Source organism: Terrapene carolina, unplaced genomic scaffold (assembly GCF_002925995.2).
Source record: "Terrapene carolina triunguis isolate 2854851 unplaced genomic scaffold, T_m_triunguis-2.0 Scaffold23, whole genome shotgun sequence".
Taxonomy (NCBI): domain Eukaryota; kingdom Metazoa; phylum Chordata; order Testudines; family Emydidae; genus Terrapene; species Terrapene triunguis.
In genome coordinates, this window is record NW_020664374.1 from 22734941 (window position 1) to 22756476 (window position 21536).

At 45.5% G+C, this 21536-nt stretch overlaps 2 protein-coding genes across 2 annotated transcripts in view; one reads left to right on the top strand and one right to left on the bottom strand.

Annotated features, from left to right (window-relative positions):
* LOC112118065 (choline-phosphate cytidylyltransferase B) overlaps window positions 1-5440 on the bottom strand; it is a 66169-nt gene extending 60729 nt beyond the window's left edge. The window contains exon 1 of the mRNA XM_024216264.1: window positions 5246-5440. Coding sequence (XP_024072032.1) covers window positions 5246-5440 — 195 coding nt within the window. The remainder of the gene's footprint in view (window positions 1-5245) is intronic.
* A 3900-nt stretch (window positions 5441-9340) lies between these two features.
* Window positions 9341-21536, top strand: part of LOC113406259 (DNA polymerase alpha catalytic subunit-like) — a 350159-nt gene continuing 337963 nt past the window's right edge. The window contains exons 1-2 of the mRNA XM_026649907.1: window positions 9341-9419; window positions 18747-18871. Coding sequence (XP_026505692.1) covers window positions 9392-9419; window positions 18747-18871 — 153 coding nt within the window. The 5' untranslated portion in view covers window positions 9341-9391. The remainder of the gene's footprint in view (window positions 9420-18746; window positions 18872-21536) is intronic.

Consider the following 21536-nt stretch of genomic DNA (forward strand, 5'->3'; position numbering starts at 1 on the left):
TTCAAGTTCCCCTCCTGAAGGGCCATCTTTGCTGTGATGCTCACATAAAACTTGCTTACTTACTGTTATAAACTTGTGAAATAACCTGGGAAGGGAATAGATACATTTCTTATTTAAAAAACATGTGGTGTGTGTGTGTGTGTGTGTGTGTGTGTGTGTGAAATCACAGATGAGATGGGCAGGCCATGTCACCAGAATGTCAGTTGAGTGACTGTCAGAGAAGATCTTTTGTGGCATGCTAAAGGAGGGAAAGCACTTTCAGAGAGGCCAGAGGAAACCTTTCAAAGACTCCCTCAAATTATCCTGGAGGCATTTCAACATTGACACAGTTTTGGGAATATCTCACTCATGATCGTTCTACCTAGTGAAGTCTCATCCATATTGGAGCTACAGTCTATGAGCAGAGGAGAAATACTGAGGCAGAGCAGAAGTGCCAGCAGCGTGAATCTCACAGCAGCAGCATGTCTGCTATTAATCAAGTAACCCATAGTGGCATCTCTTATTCAGTGTGCCACAGACAATTCAAAGCTCAAATTGGTCTGATCACCCACTCAGGTGTTCAAAAAACCAAATCAACAAAACCAAATTAATCAGTGATGTCATGGTCATCTTTGAACTCAAAGGATCAACAACTGTACTCATAAAATCTAAATAGCATAGCCTATTAAGGTTGCCTGACACTTCCTATTATAAGACCCTGTTTTCAGTTGCTTATAATTTTTCCAATCTTTAACCATTTGGGCTGAAATTTCCAAAGTCTGGTGTCTGCACCAGGCGCAGTATTTTTGAAAAAATTCAGCTAAAATCATTTAGCAGTTTCCAAGAACAAGGCTAGGATCTAATATGTTGGTTTACCCATGTTAAATAATTCTGGAGACCTTTTCTTTGAAATGCTCTAGGACCCCCCCTGCTTTGGAGCAAAGACTGAAAATTTGTGTCAGGGAGGTCTCTTTTGCCATCCTCATGAAAATCCACCCAAATCTGGGCAACTTATAAACCTTTGAAAAGTCACTATTTATACATGCTCAGTAGAGACTTTTTAGGTTTTAGCTGCTAAAATCTCTTAACAGTTCCCTCTTAATGAGTATGCTTGAGAGTTTCATAGCTCCTAGTGCTGATTGGACTGTGTGTGTGTCATTCCCAAAAAGCTGCTCTGACCTGGGGTAGGGCCGGGCACTGGAATTGAGAAGAGACAGGAATGGGACAGGGATGGGTTTTAGGGGATGGGGCAGAAGGAGTCAAGCTTGGGGGAACCTGGGCAGAAGAGTCTGTGCCCACTTCAGCACAGAGCCTGGAATGGAATCCAAGATTCCTGAGTCTCAGCATGTATCTGCTATCTGAATATATTTGTGAAAACTACTAGCTAAATGTGTTCCTCTTCCCTTTCTAGTGGTGGTCCACATAGCAGATGACAACCTACTATTGCTATCAGTTACTCCTGTAGCTCATGTGTCAAAGGTCTTTGTGGTGGATATAAATGTTCTAACCCAGCTGAAGAACCAGATAGCGTCAATATGATGGCATGAAAGGTTTTTTTTCTCAGCTTACAGTTTTAATAAACCACAAAATTACACACAAAAGCTATGCTAAAAGGACATTTATTAAGGTTGCAAAGTCAAGCACCCAAAAAGTTAGGAAATGCCAGAATTAAGGCTGCCTGTACAACCTTAACTTGGCTCCCCTGTGAGTATGTATTATGATGGTTTTTAATTACATGATCAATACTATGTTATGTATGGAACTAGACTATGTTTCCACAAGACTTTGCCTCAATCAGTGAACAGAAAGGCCTGAGCTTCTCAACTTTGTGTAGACAAGGCCAAAGGTAGAGCACAAGAGACTGTCTATTTCTACTATATAGTGGTGCTGTGGGAGATGGGAAGGAACATAGTACAATTTCCAGCTCACAAATACTAAATGTAAGACAAAATTTTAGTCTAATATACATTCCTATCCAACACTATGCTTTAAGTATGCAAGCAACATTATAACCTTCTACACTGATGATATATTATTTTAATAAAGCTTTGCTGGCCTCATCCAAGCATACTGACAGTAACTTCATGAAAGTTCCAGGACTATTTTTATAGTTTATTTTTTGCATTTTACTCAGGGCAGGTCTTCACTACGGGGGGGGTCGATTTAAGATACGCAAATTCAGCTACGCAAATAGCGTAGCTGAATTCGACGTATCGCAGTCGACTTACCCTGCTGTAGGGACGGTGGCAAAATCGACCTCTGCGGCTTCCCGTCGACGGCGCTTACTCCCACCTCCGCTGGTGGAGTAAGAGCGTCGATTCGGGGATCGATTGTCGCATCCCGACGGGACGCGATAAATCGATCCCTGAGAGGTCGATTTCTACCCGCTGATTCAGGCGGGTAGTGTAGACCTAGCCTCAGAATGGACAATGAAACTAGACAATTTTCACTTCCTGGCTGTCATGTACAAACACAGTGTTGGTATTCTTGTGGATTTCACATCTGTATTTGAAGTGAGCTAATATGGGCTGGTATGCCGCACTGGTACATCCCACCTTTGGACAAATCAAAGGAGTTATGCCCTAAAATTTGCAGAAATGGTCTTCTCTAAACATCAAGAGAGGGCATGGGGAACCTGAGAATAGAATAAAAAACAAAACAAACATGGTCCGAGACACTACCCTGGAGCATAGCCACATTGGGAAGACAGTTTCACAAAGAAAAGGCTGCAGCAAGAGGCTGATACAATGTAGATAAAGCAAACCATGATCCTGATGGGAAGGGAGGAGGACAGATGTATGAAGGGGTTTGCAAGCCTAGCTAAAGTGTGAAGGTTGGGGAGGTTATAAATAAGGTTTGGCAAGCAGAGGGAAAGGTGGAGTGGGATTCATCATTTTCTTTTTCCAATTTTAGCATGGGGAGAATTTTTGAATAAATAAAATAATAATCTATTGTCATTAGGCCAAATGTTGTTAAAAAAATACCAATATCTCTATGTATGAACTAGAAAGTTCAAGTGACTGTAGACAAGAATGAAATTTGGCTTGTGTAGTTTCACTGTCCAAACTGATTGAAATGCAAAAGAGTAACCAAATATGAATGGTGAAAGCAACTCAGTGTTTAATAAATTAGACCCTGATTCTACAATAAGAATCTAATGGCAAGACTGGAGCCTTAGTGTGTTTAGTAGTAAGCTACTAATTATTTGAAATGTTGTTATTTGAAACTATATGTTTTCTCATGATGATCTCCTTTTATCTACTGAAAAAACTTGAATTAGTGAACACACCAGATACTGAGCTAGCTCAGAACTCGCATCTATTTCTAGTTCACCAGTGGGTGTGTATTTGATCTTCAGCCAGGGCTTGGATTGTAACAGCCTCTCTGCAATAATGTGCTGCTTATATATTCATTGTTCATTTTTGTGAAACTGTAGCGTGAGAGTGCTGAAAGTGGTTAAAACAGAGACTTTCATGCTGTGGCAATAACTACATGCTTTGAAAGCCATTGGCACCAGAATTAATTGTTAGACATTATAATAATGTAAAGGTTCATTCTCAGTGAGTTTGCTCTGGCTTGTCTTCCCTATTTAATTTATATTATAATATTTTGTACTTTTCTTCTCGATTTGGATGGGAATAGGGTTTTAAATAGGCAGGTGGCCAGATTCTGATATCTGTTACAGCAGAGGTTTTCAAACTATGGGGCATGCCCCGTGAGGGGGGCACAGTGCAACGTTACGGGGGGCTCAGGGAGGGAGCACAACCTCCACCCCCTGACTCACAGTGGGCCACCCAGCCTCTGGGTCAGTATCAGTGCCCAGTGCTGGCTCTGACCCCAGAGACCATCACACTCACCTTCCGCCACCCTAAAAACCTGAGGGGGGAGGGGTAGGTATTGGGGAGCATAACCAAACATTGCAACTCAAAGGGGTGGGGAGCTTAGCTCAAAAAGTTTGAAAACTGCTATTTTATAGTGATGTAAATCCAGTGTCACTCCATTAACGTCAATGGAGTTATTTGGATTTAGTTTAATGTCACTGCAGTAAGAATTTGGCCTGCCTATGGGTTTTAAAAAGTGTTCTCATCAGGCTCAGTCCATGCACTTACTCTTCTTTGACTCTTTCAGTGTCACTAATGCAGTCAGGCCATAAAAAAAAAAAAGCTGTGTCTGCCACCGTGCCATCTTGAACTTTACCTTCCAGCTTGATAGCCTACTGCGTTAGGAACAGTTTGAATCTGATGGCTTTAAGGCTTCATGTCTGCACTTCAATTTCCATTTCTCTTCAGCCTGACCCTAACAGGTGATTTAAAGTGGTGTATGAAGACAGTGTCTAACAGACAGAAGACCCATTAAAAAGTCAGATTGCTGCAGTTTAAATATAGATGTTTAACCAGAATATTACACAAACATAAATGAAAAAATACATGCTTCTTTTTAGTGATTCAATCAGTTAACTATACTTGAAGAATAACATATTTTGGAAACAAACATAACATCTAAGTAGGTGGCACATATGCGGGGGGAAACCTTTCTCATCAGGATCCTTATCTGAAACCTGTTGTTTCATCTATTCTCATTTTAAAGGTATATTCTTCTAAAAATTCCTTGAAGTGTTTCATTTTTAAGGGTTACATTAGTTTAAATAAGTCGCGTTGGAATGTGGTATAAATAGCACAGTTTGATAAGTCATTCTTGGAATAGTTACAAAGAGCCAAATTCATCCCCGTTATAAACCCTGATGATAATGGAGTTACAGCAAGACTGAATTCAGACCAATACATAGAAGAAATAAAAGAATTACTGAACTATATGCACTCCGAATGTGTGTACATGTGCATATATACATATGCACTGAAAGATATATGGTATATAAAAGTGATAAAATAATGGTTAGACATTTCTAAACAAAGTATGGCAGTGAAATTTGCTAACACTGCTATAATTTATGACCTGCCTGCATTCTATTAATATTTTACTCCTGCATTTTCAAGAGATTCTAACATTTACAAATATAAACTTGGTGTACAATGCCTCAACCAGGAAGTATTATTTTAACTATTTATCTTATAATAATACTGTACTTTATTAAGATCAAGTACATACTACAACAACTAGATATAAAGATGAGCTGATGAAAAAAATCTCTTATTAATTATTGTATTTGCTTTTCTTAAGGCTGCAATGATAATTCCTAATTTGTTCTATTCATAATCTGTATGTTTGTTATAGTTTGCAGAAAAAACATGAAAAAAATCTAAATCACCTTTCGTTGAAATTTGGATGCATAGGTATCCTGAGTTTCCTCCTCTGTCCTGCGTTTTTGGCAGCCTACCATCTTCCTTAACTTGCTTCTCTCACACTTCTCTTTGCAGCTTTCACACTTTCCTTGACCGAACCTTGAGTTACTTTGAGCACAAAAATTGAAATTCCCACTTCTTGTATTTAAAACAAAGATCATGCCAAATTGTTCAAGAGAGGTTAAAGATCAGCTTCAACTAATCTGCTGTGATAAGGCCATTTAGCATATGAAGACCCAAATCTGACTAGCTGTTTTTCTTTTCTGCAGCCCACAGTCCCTTTTTCTGCAGCACTTGTTATGCTCTGGGAAACAAACTCATTGCTGTTGTGTCAGAGCTGAATGTCAGAACTGGCCAGGCATTAGTGAAAAGGACATTGTTTAATCTGCACTGTCCCACAGTGGAGCTTTGGCAACAATTTGTTTGATAAATTAACTGTGTCATTGTGTACTGGCTCAAATGCTGGTACTGCCTGAATGACAGATGTTCTTCTGGTTGTACAACAGATGACAAAGAGACAGAATGGATTTACTTTGCTTAAATTAAAAAAAAAATGTGACCAGTTCAAAATTCCAAAGTATTTTACAAAGACACTGAATGAACACAAACTGTTGAAATGGTTTACATATTTTATGCTGAATTGATCTGAGGGCAGAATTTATGGGAGGGGGCTGAGAGATGGGTAAAACTGATGTCGGGGTTGAACTGATGAGGGGCCTGGAGGTACAGAACTGATGTGAAGGGATAGCTGAGATATGGGCAGAACTGGTGTGACATGCTAATGTGGTATGCAGTGTTGCTGTAGCCATGTTGGCCCCAGGATATTAAAGAGACAAGGTGGGTGAGGTAATATCTTTTATTGCACCAACTTCTTCTGGTAAGAGAGAAAAGCTTTTGATCTTACACAGAGCTCTTCTTCCTGAAGCTCAAAAGCTTTTCTCTCTTACCAGAAGAAGTTGGTCTAATAAAAGATATTACCTCACCCACCTTGTCATGCTAATGTGGGGGCAGATTTAACATGGGGACTGGATGGGAACAGAACTGGTTTGGGGGTTGGCAGTAGGGTTGCCAACCCTCCAGGATTGGCCTGGAATCTGCAGGAATTAAAGATTGTCATGTGATGAAATCTCCAGGAATATGTCCCACCAAAACTGGCAACTCTAGTTGGCAGATGTAGGAGTGAGAGCTCCTGCAGTAAGAGCTACAATCCCCTTACTCAATAAATTTCAGAGAGTTGGCATCAATAATTGTCATACACACACTGAGGCCAGACAGAGGCAGTTCAAAAATCGAAAAGACCAAAAAAACACAATTTAATCTTCTCTCTCACACACGTGTGCGCGCACACACAGAGACCCCCAACATGATTTTTTGGGGATTTGACTCATGAATTTTGAACCTTTGGGATTAGCAGTACTGGACTAATTTCTTTTAATGTCTACTTTGCTTGTTGTCCACTTTTCCTCAATGATATGATCTTGTGCTGTACACACATTAAAGAGGCAATGGATACACTGGGGAAAATATGCACAAATCCAAGTGGAACAGGGTTATTTATAGGTAGCTCAAGAATTTGTTTTACTGTCTTCAATGTTCCTTCATGCTCTAAGAATCCATATGACAAGGAGAGCCAACGACGTTCTGATAATGGTAGGTAAAATGCTCGTAAACAGGTAAGAAACTAGGATTAAAAACTAGCATTCCTTCTTTCCTCACAGCACAGGTTCACTAATCTACATAAAGGAATGTCCAATCCACTTGTAGACAAGTAAAATAGTTGTCATCAGTCTGTTTTAGAACATAAAGAGTAGCTCTTTTAGATTTTGGAGGATAAACCATATTGTCCTTCTTACCATTTCTGTAAGGACCTAGCACCAGCAGGGAAACAAGTAGATGATGGTGCACATCCTACTCACTCAGATGCTGAAAAGACGAAGGGCTATAAGCAGTCTGTGCATTTAGGAATTCTCACACCATTTCTGGAGTTACCGCATTTCTCCCTTTGTGAGCAGCATGTACGTCTCAAATGAACGCAATCTGTATACAAATGAGGGATTGAGTAATATGGATTGTGATTGGTCAGCACTGTTGGTAAACTGCCATTCTGAAGAAAAGTCAAAGGTCACATCCCAGTAGAAAATGCTGACCACAAAGCTTCACTAGGGCCCTAAATATCACTTTGTTACAGGGAGATCCCACCAATTGAAACATAGTAAAAGTTTAGTAAAATGTCAACTGAGGCTTTTAAAAACCATTTCAAATAATTTTTATTTTTGTGTAATTTCAGGCTAAATGTATGATTTTCCAGACCCCAGCTTTGCTCCTGGATTGAAGCTGGGGCACTGCTCTGATGCATGTGACTGAAGACATCTGCATAGCAATAGGAGTGTAACAAGCAAAGTTGAGGTATGCTCCCCGAGTTGTGGACAGGGAGAAAGGAGACAAGGCTCTTTGCCTTGTCCCCCAGCTGCTTGGTCAATTTAGAAATCTGGTGCTAAGCAGCAGGAGGAAATGTCTTTCCCTGAATGAGCCCTCTGCCAAGAGTCAGCATCTTCCACTGCTGGCAAGATTGATGCAAAAGGCCAGTACTCTGCTCTGCTTTGTGACTTAGCTCCAGGTAGTCCTCCTTACCTCTGCTCCCACAGTGTTCGGTTTAGCCATTGAAATGATGAAGTTATACAAGCCACAGTTTCTGCTGATTAGGAATCCTGCAGCTTCTTTTGATTTCAAGGCAGAAGTGCAAGTTGGGTTTACGCTCCAGTACGCAGTACCGGCAAGAGATTTTTAGCGGGTATGGGGTACCGGAAAGACTTGGGGAGGCTAGGCCCCCCTGCCCTCTGGAGTGGGGGGTGGAGCAGCACTGCGGCTTGGGAAGGCATAAAGCCATATAAAGAATGTAACAGCACAATACACATGCTAACAAACTTAAACAAAGCCTTTGTTTAAGTTTGTTAGCATGTGTATTGTGCTGTTACTCAGGCGTCCTCAAGAGGGAAGGGGTGGGGGGGATGGAAGGTGTTTAGACAGCGTTTTTGATTCCTGCTCCAACCTCCGGACTATGAACATATACTGATGCAAGCATTCTAACCAAGGGACAGAGGACTTTAAGGTAATCTGGAGCATTCATATTTCCTTGATTCTTTGCAGATGGACTTATGAGTTGTATAAGGTACAAAGACTGTTCTAGCCTCATTGATTGCTGATTTTTCTCTTGCAATGGACAAAGATCAGATGTCTGCTCTCAGAAACCTAGGAGGGGAAGTTAACATAGTGGGTTAAATTCATCCTTGGTGTAACTCCACTGATTTTAATTGGCTTACACCACCAGGGCCTGCTTTCAAATGGCTCAACCTCTTCTGTCAGGTCTGTTCCTATGGACAAATGCCGTGGATGAAGCCTTCATTTTCTATCCATACACCGAGCAAGCAAGCTGTGAAGTGTTAGTTTTACTATGTACACGCGTTTATTATTTTAGCACCTAGGAGCCCTACCCAGGGGCCAGCAGGGCACGTGCCCCGCACTGGGCTAGGTGCAGGCTGCAGCGATAGCAATGCTGGTGTCTAGCCACCCCTAGCGTGGGCCGAAATGGCTCTTTTCTGCAGCCTCCAGCATGAGTTTATAAATTGCAAATTATTTCCCCGGAGCCAGGACGAGGAAAAAGCCCCATAGCCGTGTCCTTTCATTCCCTTCCCCGGACACAAAAGGCCTCACCCTACTCCCCTGGAACTCAGTGACGACCGACCGCCCCCCAAGAGCGCCTGTCCATAAATAGCCACCCTCTCTCCGCTGGTGGGAAGTGTCGTAACTTGCAGTCAGGGGGCAGCAGCCACCCACCTCGCCCCATCAGGCACCCGCCCGCCCGCGCCTCTCTTCTCCAGAGCCGGAGTCGCAAACACAGAGATTACTCGCAACACCCAGTGCGCCCGCGCGCAGCTCCGGCTCCTCCCCTCGACCTGCACAAGAGGGTGGAACGGGGCGAAGGGGCGGGCTGCAGAAAGACGGGACTCGCCGCGGCTTTTGATTGGCTGGCCGTCCGGCCGGGGCGCCTGTGTCGCCTCTCTCGCGCCACTTTCGGGCGCGTTGGCGCGAGCGGAGCGAGCGTGGTCGGGGCCATGGCGGAGAGCGAGAGCCGGCGCGGCGGTGAGAGGCGGGCGGGGCTGTGCGGCCGCTGCACGGGGCGTGGGGGGCTCGCGCAGCCCGGGGGCGGGTAGCGGCTGGACACGGGTGCAGCGGTGGGGGGCAGGCTCTGCATGGGGGGCGCCGGGGGTGTTGTATTTGGGCTCCCCTTGAGCGTGTCTCCGATTTCCTGGGCGGGGGTGGTAGTGCTGCAGGATCTGGGCGGGGCAGTTGGGAGTGGCCGCTTTTGGAGGGTGGGGGGCGGACACTTCATTGGTGTCCCCAAGATTCTCCTTGGAAGGTGACAGGGAGAGTGTGTTGAAATCGAGTCTGTCTTAAAAAAATGAACGCACCGGCGTGTTAAAAGAAGCTGGTGCTGACACTGGTCCCTGTGTCATCCTGCTGAATCTGTGGTTTTGCATCACTTGTTTTTTTTTTTTGTTTTTTTTGTTTTTTTTAGAATGGTTTTTCTTCTTTCCGGGCTGGGTTTAAGCTCATACATAGAGGTAAATGTCTGTACCTGAAATGCTGTCAAGTGCGTGGAGTAAACACAGGGAAGCGAGAACTGTAACCCTTTTTAATTTAAAACCCCCTCGCTGTTTCATGAAAACAGGCATAATTGTCATCTACACTATATCAGAAGTGTACTCTCCTTCTCCCTCCCATCCCACAAGATGTCATTGTTTTTCGGACAGTTTTCTATACTTGATAGGTTCTGACTTTCCTCATATCATCACTGTTTTGAGCCATAACATTACTGTTTTGAGCCCTGAATTTCTTCACCCTCTAAATCTAGTAAAATCAAAATTGGGGTACAGAGAAATTGTATTCAGTTTGCTTAGAGTGAAAATACCTCAGTGCATGCAAACAGTTTAATTCTGTGTATTTGACATAATTTTTTTTTAAACTGCTGTTGTGGCTTAACAATAATTAGAAACCGCTATTATTTATATTATAGCACTTAAGATCCCTAATCATAGACCAGGACCCGATTGTTCCAGGTGCAGTACAAACATGGAACAAAAAGATGGTCCCTGCCTCTAAAGTGTTTACAGTCTAGTATCCGATAAGGGACAACATGTGGATACAGACAAACTGGGGGTACCAAGAGACCGTGACAATATTGGTTAGCATGATAGGCAATGGGCTCAGCATAGTAGCAACCTAACCATTAACAAGTTTTTATTTTGGTAGGTATCACAGCAAAGGAGAGTTTTAAGAAGGATAATATGTTAGTTTTGCAAATGTTTATGGGTAGCTTCTCTTAAGCATGAGGAGCAGCATAGAAGGAAGCATGACGGCACTTGATCGAAAATTTAACAAGTGGGCAATGGAGGCTGGCATCATGGGTAGATTGGAGGCGGGAGTCGACATCTTGTTAGTGAAGGAAAGATGATAGGTAGGGTTGGGACAAATAACGTATGTTCGGTGCAATAGAGCAGTGGTCCCCAACGTGGTGCCTGCGGGCGCCGTGGCGCCCGCCGGGACATCTATGTGCACCCGCCTACTGGTCGCCAGAAAAGCAGTTGCTGAAATGCCGCCGAGAAGCGGCACCGTCAAGAAGCGGTGCCGCCGAAATGCCACTGATTTTTGGCTGCATTTTGGCGGTGACGCTTCTTGGCATTGCTGCTTCTCGGCCGCATTTCGGTGGCGACGCTTCTTGGCATTGCTTATTCTCGGCCGCACTTCGGCAGCTGCTTGTCCGGTGGTCACGCTCCTCGGCGGCTAGTTGTCCGGTGCCTGCCACATGGTAAAGATTGGGGACCACTGCAATGGAGAAAGAGGAGCCAGTGGATGGGGTGCAACGAGTGGTGACATGGGCAAAGCAGGCTAGGAAAATAATCTTTGCAGCGGCCCTCTGAATGGTTATAAGTAGGGCCCTACCAATTGACTGTCCATTTTGGTCAGTTTCGTGGTTATAGGGTTTTAAAAATAGTCAATTTCATAGTTTCAGATGTTTATAGCTGAAATTTCAGGGTGTTGTAACCATGAGGATCCCAACCCAAAAAAGTGTTGGGGTTGGGGGGTCGCAAGGCTATTGTAGGGGGGTTGTGTGTTTGCCACCCTTACTTCTGTGCTGCTGCTGTCGGGAGCTGCCTTCAGAGCTGGAGAGCAATGGCCAAGCTTTGAAGCCAGCACTACCGCCAGCAGCAGCACAGAAGTGAGGGTCGCAGAATATTGGGGGGTGGATTACCATACATTCTGGTTTTCCCAGCAGCTTCCCATCTGGGTTTGGGGGCTGACAGCCACCCTCACTTCTGCACTGCCTTCAGAACTCTGCTCCTAGCCAGCAGCTGTGGGGGATGCATTCCCTCCCCTCCCATCCAGTCCTGCAGCACTTCCCCACCCCCTGCCAACGAAATCCAAGACCTGCTCAAAGGGAGCCCAAGTACAACACCCCCATATAGACTCTGCCCCCCCCACAATTTTTGACGTCTGTGCTGCTCTCCTCATTCTGCAGCTTCACAGAGGCAGAGCAGCATTTTGATGCTGCTGCTCTGGCCATGCCCCCTCTGCTCCTGCTCATGGGCAGACAAATTATTCCAAAGCTGTAAAAACTTTTATCAATATAATAACAAATACTTCAGAGGCAACTGTCCAGCTATATTCACTGGACCAAAAAAGGGGGTGGGGGTCACATAGTAAAGATCCTACTCAGCATCTGACATTTTGACTCATAGGCATTCAGGTTGGGTAGAACTGTGAGAGATGCTGTGAATTTGGTAGGGCCCTCGATATAAGCAGGGCAAGATCTTGTAAAGAACTTTGTGAAAGTGTACCTCTGCGTCTGCATGAGCCCCATTACAGTTAGTGGGGGTCGACCTCTGTTGATTTTTGTGGGATTTGGACCTCAATGATAGAGCTTTGCAAACAGTAATTTACAATGTGCTACTTTATTATCTAACTATTTTGGTTTAGAACAGGTCTTTACATTTTAATCAGTCATGTTGGCTAAAAGAATAAATCTGCTAATCTGACATTAATATGGGGGCAGGTCTACATTAGAAGCACTGCACTGGTGCAGCTGCGTCGCTGTAGCGTGTCTGATGAAGATGCTCTATGCTGACAGGAGAGCACTCTCCCGTCAGCATAATCACTCCACCTCCGCTAGAGGCGGAAGCTATGTTGGTGGGACACCTATCTAGTGTCCGATCACCAGCCATTGGAGATATTTGCTACTAGCAGTCACAGATCGGCTACATGCAATTGTAGGCAGTATCATTATACCATCCCCTCCATAAATTTATCAAGCTCGGTTTTGAAGCTGGTTAGGTTTTTTGCCCCCACTGCTCCCGTTGGAAGGCTGTTCCAGAGCTTCACTCCTCTGCTGGTTAGAAATATTTGTCCAATTTCAAGTCTAAACTTGATGTCTAGTTTATATCCTTTTGTTCTCGTGTCCACATTGGTGCTTAACTTAAATAACTCCTCTCCCTCCCTGGTACTTATCCCTCGGATTTATTTATAGAGCGTAATCGTATCTCCTCTGTCTTCTTTTGTCTGGCTAAACAAGCCAAACTCTTGGAGTCTCCTCTCCATAAGGTAGTTTTTCCTTATGGAGGAAAGTCATAAGGTAAGTTTTCCATTCCTCTGATCATCCTAGTAGTAGCCTGTCTCTGCACCTGTTCCAGTTTGAATTCATCTTTCTTAAACATGGAAGACTAGAATTGCACAGAGTATTTAAGGTGAGGTCTCACCAGTGTCTTGTATAATGGTATTAACACTTCCCTGTCTCTACTGAAAATACCTCACCTGATGCATTCTAGGACTGCTTGTCACTGAGAGACTAAATAAAAGCATAAAGAAGAAAGTTAGACGTCTAAAATAACCTTCCTTTCCAAATCATGGATAGTGACAATTGATGCACCTCTAAAGGAAGTTGGGAGGCAGCTTAACAATTGTCACCCTTCCTTTCCTGAGTCTACTGTAGGTGCATTATTACCACAATCTACCTATTCTGCAGCTCAGCAGCTCCAACAATCCTTGATGTCTGGGCTACTTTCCTCACTCAGCAGCTTCACGGCGCCGAATCATCATTTTGGCACCACTGCTTAGTTCGTGCCTCTTCTGCGCCCACTTGCGGCCAGATTCTCTGCCTCCGCAGCAGCATGTGCATGGCAGTTCTGTTGCACCCTCCTATCTTCTACCTTCAGTGTGGTGTTTTTGAAGGGGGGGGGCAGTGGTGAGCAGTGGTCTCCCACACTAGCCCTTTCCTCCTCTCTGGGTTGGTTTTTAGTCAGATGACTGAACCCACCTGGAACCTCACTGCTGGCTTCTCTGCACCTTTTTGGTATGGCTGAGCAGCCTAAGAAGCTCTGAACAAAATCTAAACAGTGCTCCGTCTATGAGACAGCCTTCCTGGCCTTGGCAGATGGTGAGTTGTGCTCAGCCTTCGGTCCCTAACTCTGTTAGGTCCCAGGGCCATGAGTCGGGCAGGAGAGGTGGGATCCCCTGCCCACCAGAGCAGCTGCAACTCCACTGGGAGAAAAATAGACCAGGAGTTTGTGAGCAGAGCAGGGAGAGACTCCAAAGAGAAGGAGTACCCCATGTTGTTCTTTATTCAAAAGCATACGGGAGGAATTTGAGCCATTCTAGACCTCAAATGATTCAACAAGTGGATGACCAAACAAAGTTTCAGATGGAGACCCTGACCTCTCTGGTGTCATGCCTGTCGAAGGAGGATTTTCTGACTTCAGTGGATCTGGCAGATGGATACTGTAGTGGTTCCTCGCTCTCCAGTGGGGAGGGAGGCCACTCTGCCTCATCTTATTGGACGGTAACCCTTGGGCTTGGGTCGCGCTGGCGGGGCCGAGCTGTAAGCCGCCTATAGTTCCGTGGCCGTCTAATAGAGGCAAACAAGCAATAACAGTCTGGGGCACTTGTCCCACCCTTGGTTGGGGCAGAGCACTGAGTAGTTTTTAGCGCGTAGCCCCGCAGCTGGGCCGGGCAGTACTTAATAATCTAAAGCTTTGCCCCACCCAAAGGGCCAGAGCCGGGGCAGGCTGTAGCCTCAGGCTCCTGGCTAAGGCAGCCAGTGAACACTCACAGTCTGGGGCTCTAGCTCTTTGGGCAGGGCCAAGCAGGGAGCAGGTTGTAGCCAGTGTTCCCTCTAATTTTTTCATTCATGCGCGGAATGCATTTTGTTATGTGCAGCACCAATATCGAGGTAATGTGTAGATGTGTGCCACCAGTAGAAACAAAAAACATATATATAATTTTTTTAAAAAGTTACCATAGGTATGGCCAATGGTACATGTAAAAGGGACTGTAAAGATTTCCTGGAATCTGACACTTTAGGGCCAGATCCTCAGCTGGTGTAGAGCAGCCATGAAGTCACTGGAACTACTTCAATTTACACTAGCTGAGGATTTGGCTGTTCAAGTGTATCATATTAGAACGACTTCCTTATCACTATTGCAAACGCATAGACTGAAGTCTTATACACATAACAGGCTTTTCTGAAGGGCAGAAAACAATGAAATCCTATAATGTGCAACCCATATTTCAGATTGCAGTTCCCTTTGTTCAGAATTTAATCTGGTGGCTGGCAGTGCACAGCTGAACCTAAACTGAGATTCGTCACCCAAATGAAATGAAAATTCTGTGGTGTCTTGAAGGTATTTTTCTTTGGCTAAAGGTGTGGCATTTCATGGTCTTGTATAAATCTTGGTTTAGGATGTGGATCAGACTCAATAAGGTATATATTTCTGGCAGATAAAATACTGCTTATCCCCATAAATCACGTGTAAACAGAGGCATCACAGAACAAAGAACGGAAACATTTAATTGCTGTAACACAAGATCTCCCTTTTAAAAAAGGGGGCTGGGGCCGAGGGAGAGAAGCACCTGTCCATGCCGCAGCCCGGTCAGGGCTGGGGCCGAGGGAGAGAAGCACCTGTCCATGCCGCAGCCTGGTCAGGGCTGGGGCTGAGGGAGAGCGGCGATTTTCCTGCATGCCCCAAGCTCCCTCAAAACCCCATCACCGCCCCTCACCCACCCTCTCTACACGTTCTCCATGCTCACCTGTGTGCACGGCTGGTTCGCGACCCTTGATGGCTCTTGTGCGGCTGCACAGGCGCGCACCTTAGAGGGAGCACAGGCTATACGCTAAGCCTCCTGGCTAATGCAGCTAGCAAACGCTCAGGTAGGGATGAGCACCCACACAATCTAAGGGCTGAGGGGGGGCACCAACCGAGTCTAGTGTCCTAGCTTGACGGACAGTAGATGTACATAGGCCTCCATGGTGGGGAGTCTGCCACCTCAGGGGTGGCATGGCAGGGGCTGGGGGATGCAGGCCCGCCCGACTCCACCACATCCCAGCCCAGGGCGCTAGCAGTGTTGGAGTGGTCCGCTACTGGTCAGCGGGGATCCAGCCGCAACACACTGACCTAGGAACAGTCAGCAACGTAGCCAGACAGTTGTTGGCTGCCCCTGGACTACTTTCTACCTCCCCGGGGTGTGGTATTTCTGGAATCCACAGTCCTCTGGCTCCTCTGGGTACACGGTGGATGGCAGTCCTGGCAACTCTCCTTCTGGGTCTGTCTCCTCTGGGGGCAGGGGGCTGCAGAGTGTAGATTGATCTGCCGGGTGCCACAGCAGAATAGAGGTGTCCGTCTCCTTTCCCTGCTGCTGCTCACCTGAGCTGCAGAGCCCTCCCTTTATACTTCCTGTCCCATGCTGGCGCTTCTGGTGAGGCGAGTGGGGTGAGTTCGGCTCTGCCCACCAGGGAGTGTAGAGGTCCCTCGCTCTCCAGTCCGGAGGGAGGCCACTCTGCCTCGTACGCATACCTCCACAATCCTGTCAGACCTTGCCATCACAGGTTCCTAAGGTTTGCTTATGGCAGGAAGTAACATCAGTACTGGATGCTCTCATTCGGCTTGTCCTCTGCTCCTAGGGTGTTTACAAAGATGTTGGCAGTAATGATACCCTGCAACCTCAGTCAGGCTATCCACCTGTGCCCCTTCCTGGATGACACTTGTTCAGAACACCGTCCCCGGAAACAGCACACAGAGCCACATCGCTGACACTGAGTATCCTATAAGAACCCGGCTTTATCAATGTCAAAAAAAACAACACACACTTAGGAGTGGACATAGATACCTTGATAGCAAGGATCTATCCGTCACTAGAAAGGTTCAAGAAGATTCAGGACCTCTTCACGTTGTTTGGGAGCTGCAAGAGGCCTGCTATAGCATTGGGCCTTCAACTACTAGGCCTTCTCGTATTGTGCATAGGGATCACTCCCTGGGTGCAATCATGCATCAGGTGCCTTCAGGGCTTCATCATAAAGGTACAGGACCACCTTGGAACACATGAAGGATCACGTAGGGGTCTCAACACAGGTGTTCAACTCCTTAAAATGGTGGTCAGCCCAGGGCAATGTTCGCAAAGGTATGCCCCTATGCTGCCCAGATCCGCAGGTTCTCATAACCAACGCCTGCCTGGAGAGCTGGGGTGCACACTTGGGGGCCCAAACAGCTCTAGGCCCACATCATAAACCTTCTAGAGCTAAAAGCAATCAAGCTGGTGCAGTGAAGGTTCCAGTCAAGCCTAGAGGGGAACCCTCTCCTGATTCAGTCGGACAACACGACTGCCATCACGTGTGGACAACCAAGGGGGAGCAAGGACCCCAGTGTTACACAAAGAAGCAATGGAAATTATGTGATGGGTAGAGAACTGTCTCCTGTTCCTCAAAGCAATTCATGTAAAGGGAGACCCGAATCAAAAGTGGATTGGCTCAACAACTCTGAGTGGTGCCCGAATTAGGGAGTCTTTGAGTTAATTGTCCAAATGTTCAGCGTTCCCTCAACTGATATATTCATTAACCATATGAATGCAAAGAGACCAAAGTACTTCACCAGGGAGGTGGATCCCAGATCTGGGGGACAGATTGCTGTTGCACAGATGGCTGCAGGGTCTCCTCTGTGTGTTTCCACCCTTCCCATTACTAGGGAAGGTGGTGAGAAAATAAAATGAGAACAGATAGCAGTCATATTGATAACTCCCCGTTGACTGAGGAGACTCTGGTTTTCAGACTGAAAATAGGACCTCCACTACAACTCCCAAAGAGATGGTACGTCTTCTCACAAGGTCGTCTTCATCATCTGGACGTCAGTTGGCTGCATTTAACAGCCTGGCTATTGAAAGGGAAGTGCTGGTATCGCTGGGTTTGTCCTTCAAAGTCATCAAGACACTGCTTTCATCTAGAAGAGTATCGACATTGAAAATGCATTCTTCCATCTGGGCCAAGTTCTGGTGCTAGGATCACAAAGCAAATCTTAGAAATACCAGCTATTTGGGACATTCTCTGAAAATGCTTTGACAGAGCTCTCCAACCCAGCACCATAGCTTGACGGGTATCTGCCCTCAGTAGCATGATGTTTGTGGGATCCCTGAGTTCTCTGGCAGAGCACCCTCAGGTAGCCAGATTCCTTGGAGCAGTCTGATTAACAGAGTTGGCAGTCAGGCCGCTCAACTGGTTGTATTGAGAGCCCTGACAAGCCATCCCATTGAATTGCTGACATCACTGTCAGCATTCTATTTGTCCATCAAAACTGGCTTTCTGATACCCGTTATGTCTGTCAGGGGAGTGTTGGAGCTGGCAGTCTTTTCTGTGCAGGAACCTTACTGTTTGTTCCACAAGGACAAGGTGGTGCTTAGGACTCTGGAATTGTTTAGTCTGAAGGTGAACTCTTCCTTCCATGTTTCCCAGCAGGAGGTTCTCCTATTATTCTGTCCAAGGCCACAACATCTTACTGAGAAGGAGTGGCACACCTTAGATCAGCAGTGGGCAACCTGCGGCCCATCAGGGTAATATGCTGGCGGGCCGTGAGACAGTTTGTTTACATTGACCATGCACAGGCGTGGCTGCCCGCAGCTCCCAGTGGCCACAGTTCGCCATTCTTGGCTAATGGGAGCTGCAGGAAGCGGCGGCCCTCCACCCAGGGCCCTTCGGAGTGGCAGGCGGCATGTGGCCTCCTTCCTCCCTCCCCCCCCCCAGCACTGAGCAGCACAGCCCCAGTGCCGGGGGCCCCCTCAGCACTGGGCAGCCCCAGCTACCCCAAGTCCCAGCCACCCTAGCCCCAGCCAGCTTCCCTTCGTGGAAGAGGAGCAGCCTACTTGGGCTGGGGTCAACTAGCAGCAAGAGGGGAGGGGGCCATGCAGGGCTGTGTGGGCAGGCTCAGTCTTCCCCTGCCTATTGGACGCTCTGCCCATGTTTTTAAGGAGTAATCAACAGTGGAACCATTGTTTCTCTAAAACTAATATTAAACAGTTACTGTGGATTAAATGACTGAAAACAAGAACAATGCATAGTTGAATTGTACTTCTGATGGTTTTTAATATTGATTTCAGCTACATCAGACTCTGGAAGTTTTGCACTATCACGTTCTCGCCGTGAGAAAAAATCTAAAAAAGGACACCAAGAAGCTCTAGAACTCTTGAAAAAGGCCAAGGCGGGTGAAAAAGTAAAATATGAGGTAAATAGTTCAATCTTTTCTCTTGCTTGAACTTTCTGTATAAAAACTTAAATTGAGTTTGGGAATATTGATCTTTATCCTAACCTGTATAAAGCTGATCACTTGCTTCTGGAAATTATGGGGAACGTTAAGAAAACAGTATTCAGTCAAGACAAACTGGCCTGAAAGGTGTTTTATTAGTAAAATTTTTCATGAGACAGTAGTTATTTCTGTATTTGCTACTTCTCTGTCCCTTGCCATTGGAAATCGAAGAAATTGGTGAGCAACATTTAATTTTCAGTTATTAAAATGGCTTATTGTTTAAGCATGAAGTTTGATCTGCCTTGACAATTATTCTGTAGTGAAAGACTTGCCTTCAGGACTTCAGCATGTATTAATTAAATAGTGGACTAGGAAACAACTTAACTTATGACTTTCAAAGGATTATGTGATCCACTATGGTAACGTTAAGGCACTGCATCTTGGAAGGAAAGGAAAAGTCAATTTATATTGAAGTATTAAACTACTACAAATTGCAGCAAAATGACGTAGTAACTAACCAGATATGCAACATCAGATAGCCTTTTTTCACCTACTTGGATGTAGACAGAGGTCTGGAATAATCAGACCACTCAAGATGCATGTTCAGCTTAACATTGCCTTGTGTTTCTCAGGCCAGGTCTACGCTACACACTTAGTTCAATATAACACTGTCGCTCAGGGGTGTGAAAAATCCACAACTCTGAGTGACATAGTTATATCGATCTTAGTGCTCTCTACACGGGGAGGGGGTTATGTCGTTGGCTGGAGAGCTTCTCCCACTGACATAGCTACTGCCTCTTGCAGAGGTGGAGTTAAGCCAGTGGGAGACCAGACGAGCTACAGCGATGTAGCTGCGCTGATGCAAGTTGGTAGTGTAGACCCCGTCTCACTCATTACTTTTTGTTAAATTAAAGTGTTTGCAAAGCTTACATTGCAGTTGATATACCTTGTGAAGCATCCTGGTGGTACCCCTGGTTGTGAGGCACCTCACTATCAATTCCCTTAGCTGAGGAAGCCTTGTATGTTCCTGCTGTTGGTCAGTTCCCCAGCTTCACGAGCCTTAGGCAACACGAGCACTGCCCTCCAGGCCTTTGCCAGTCCAACTGTTTCTTAACAGGTTAAGGGTAGGTACACTCTAACCCCCAAGTCTCCCACTGCACCACCTAGCCCCTGATCTGTGGGACACTCTCAGAATTCCCAGATCTTATATTCCCAAAGAAACAGTATACATAGCACTTAGATATGTGCATGGTAAAAACAGGAAGAAGGGTTACATATAAAGTAAAGTCATAAATGCATTCTAGAATCTAGACTTATTTCACTGGATACCCCTTTGACTAATAAAGCTTAGCTCCCAGAGTCTTTCCAGCGCTCGTCAGCCAACCCTGGCTGTGATCTGTTTTTTGTTACATGAAGTAAGCTGATGTGTTTGCTTTCTAGGTGAAGGATGCAGAGTGAGTCCCAGTCTCTACAGTTATAGTCCAGAAATCTGTTGTCTTCACATGTAAACTGGACTCCCTCCTGCTGATTTATTTTTTCTTGTAAATTTCCTCTCTGTAAAATCTTCAAATCTCTTCATTAGCATTCAGCTCAGACTATAAATGGGCATCCATTGTGATCCATACAGTGTTCAATTACATATAGCCAGGCACATAAACATCTCTTGCCCGAAAGAAACTTTTTAATTTCCTTCTGGTGACCCCACCCAATTCATAGCCCATAACAATAATTTTCACTATATTTATAAATTATAAAATTAATGGAGATATCCCATCTCCTAGAACTGGAAGTGACCTTGAAAGGTCATCGAGTCCAGCCCCCTGCCTTCACTAGCAGGACCAAGTACTGATTTTGCCCCAGATCCCTAAGTGGCCCCCTCAAGGATTGAACTCACAACCCTGGGTTTAGCAGGCCAATGCTCAAACCACTGAGCTATCCCTCCCATTTACACCTACCTCCTTACATATTTTCTGTACATACATTTCACAATGATGATGAACGGTGTGACACGGGCTTTCAGTGGAGAGCTTACATGACACCCTTTGGCAAACTAGTATGAAGATACTAGACCCTGGGGATCCCAGTAACCCTTAGGCACTCCTGTTCCCTCTGCCAGTTGGCACCAAGAGGTCCCTTGGTGAGGTACTGTGCTGCTTCCCTGGAGTACCCAAGATTGTGAGGCATTTCACTACCACCTGCCCTTAACATGAGGAAGCCTTGTCTGTGCCTGCCCAGGGTCAGGTCCCAGACTCCACCCGCCTCAGGAGACATATGCACTCTCCTCTTAGCCCACGCAGGCTCTGCTGTCCCTTGGAGACAAGCAGTAGGTGCACTCTGAGGTTCCCGAACACCCCCTTGGAGAATCCAGCCCCAGTTCCACTGCATGCTCACAGAATTCACAGATCCTCTATTCCCAAAGAAACAGTACACCTCAGAATCCTCTCTCCACTCCATTTACAGCACTTATGCTTGTTTTCACTATAACCATATCGCAGTTTTTATTTAACAGAGAATAGAGCAGTGGTTCTCAAACTTTTATACTGGTGACCCCTTTCACATCGCAAGCCTCTGAGTGTGACCCTCCCCCCCTTATAAATTAAAAATACTTTTTTATATAACACCATTATAAATGCTGGAGGCAAAG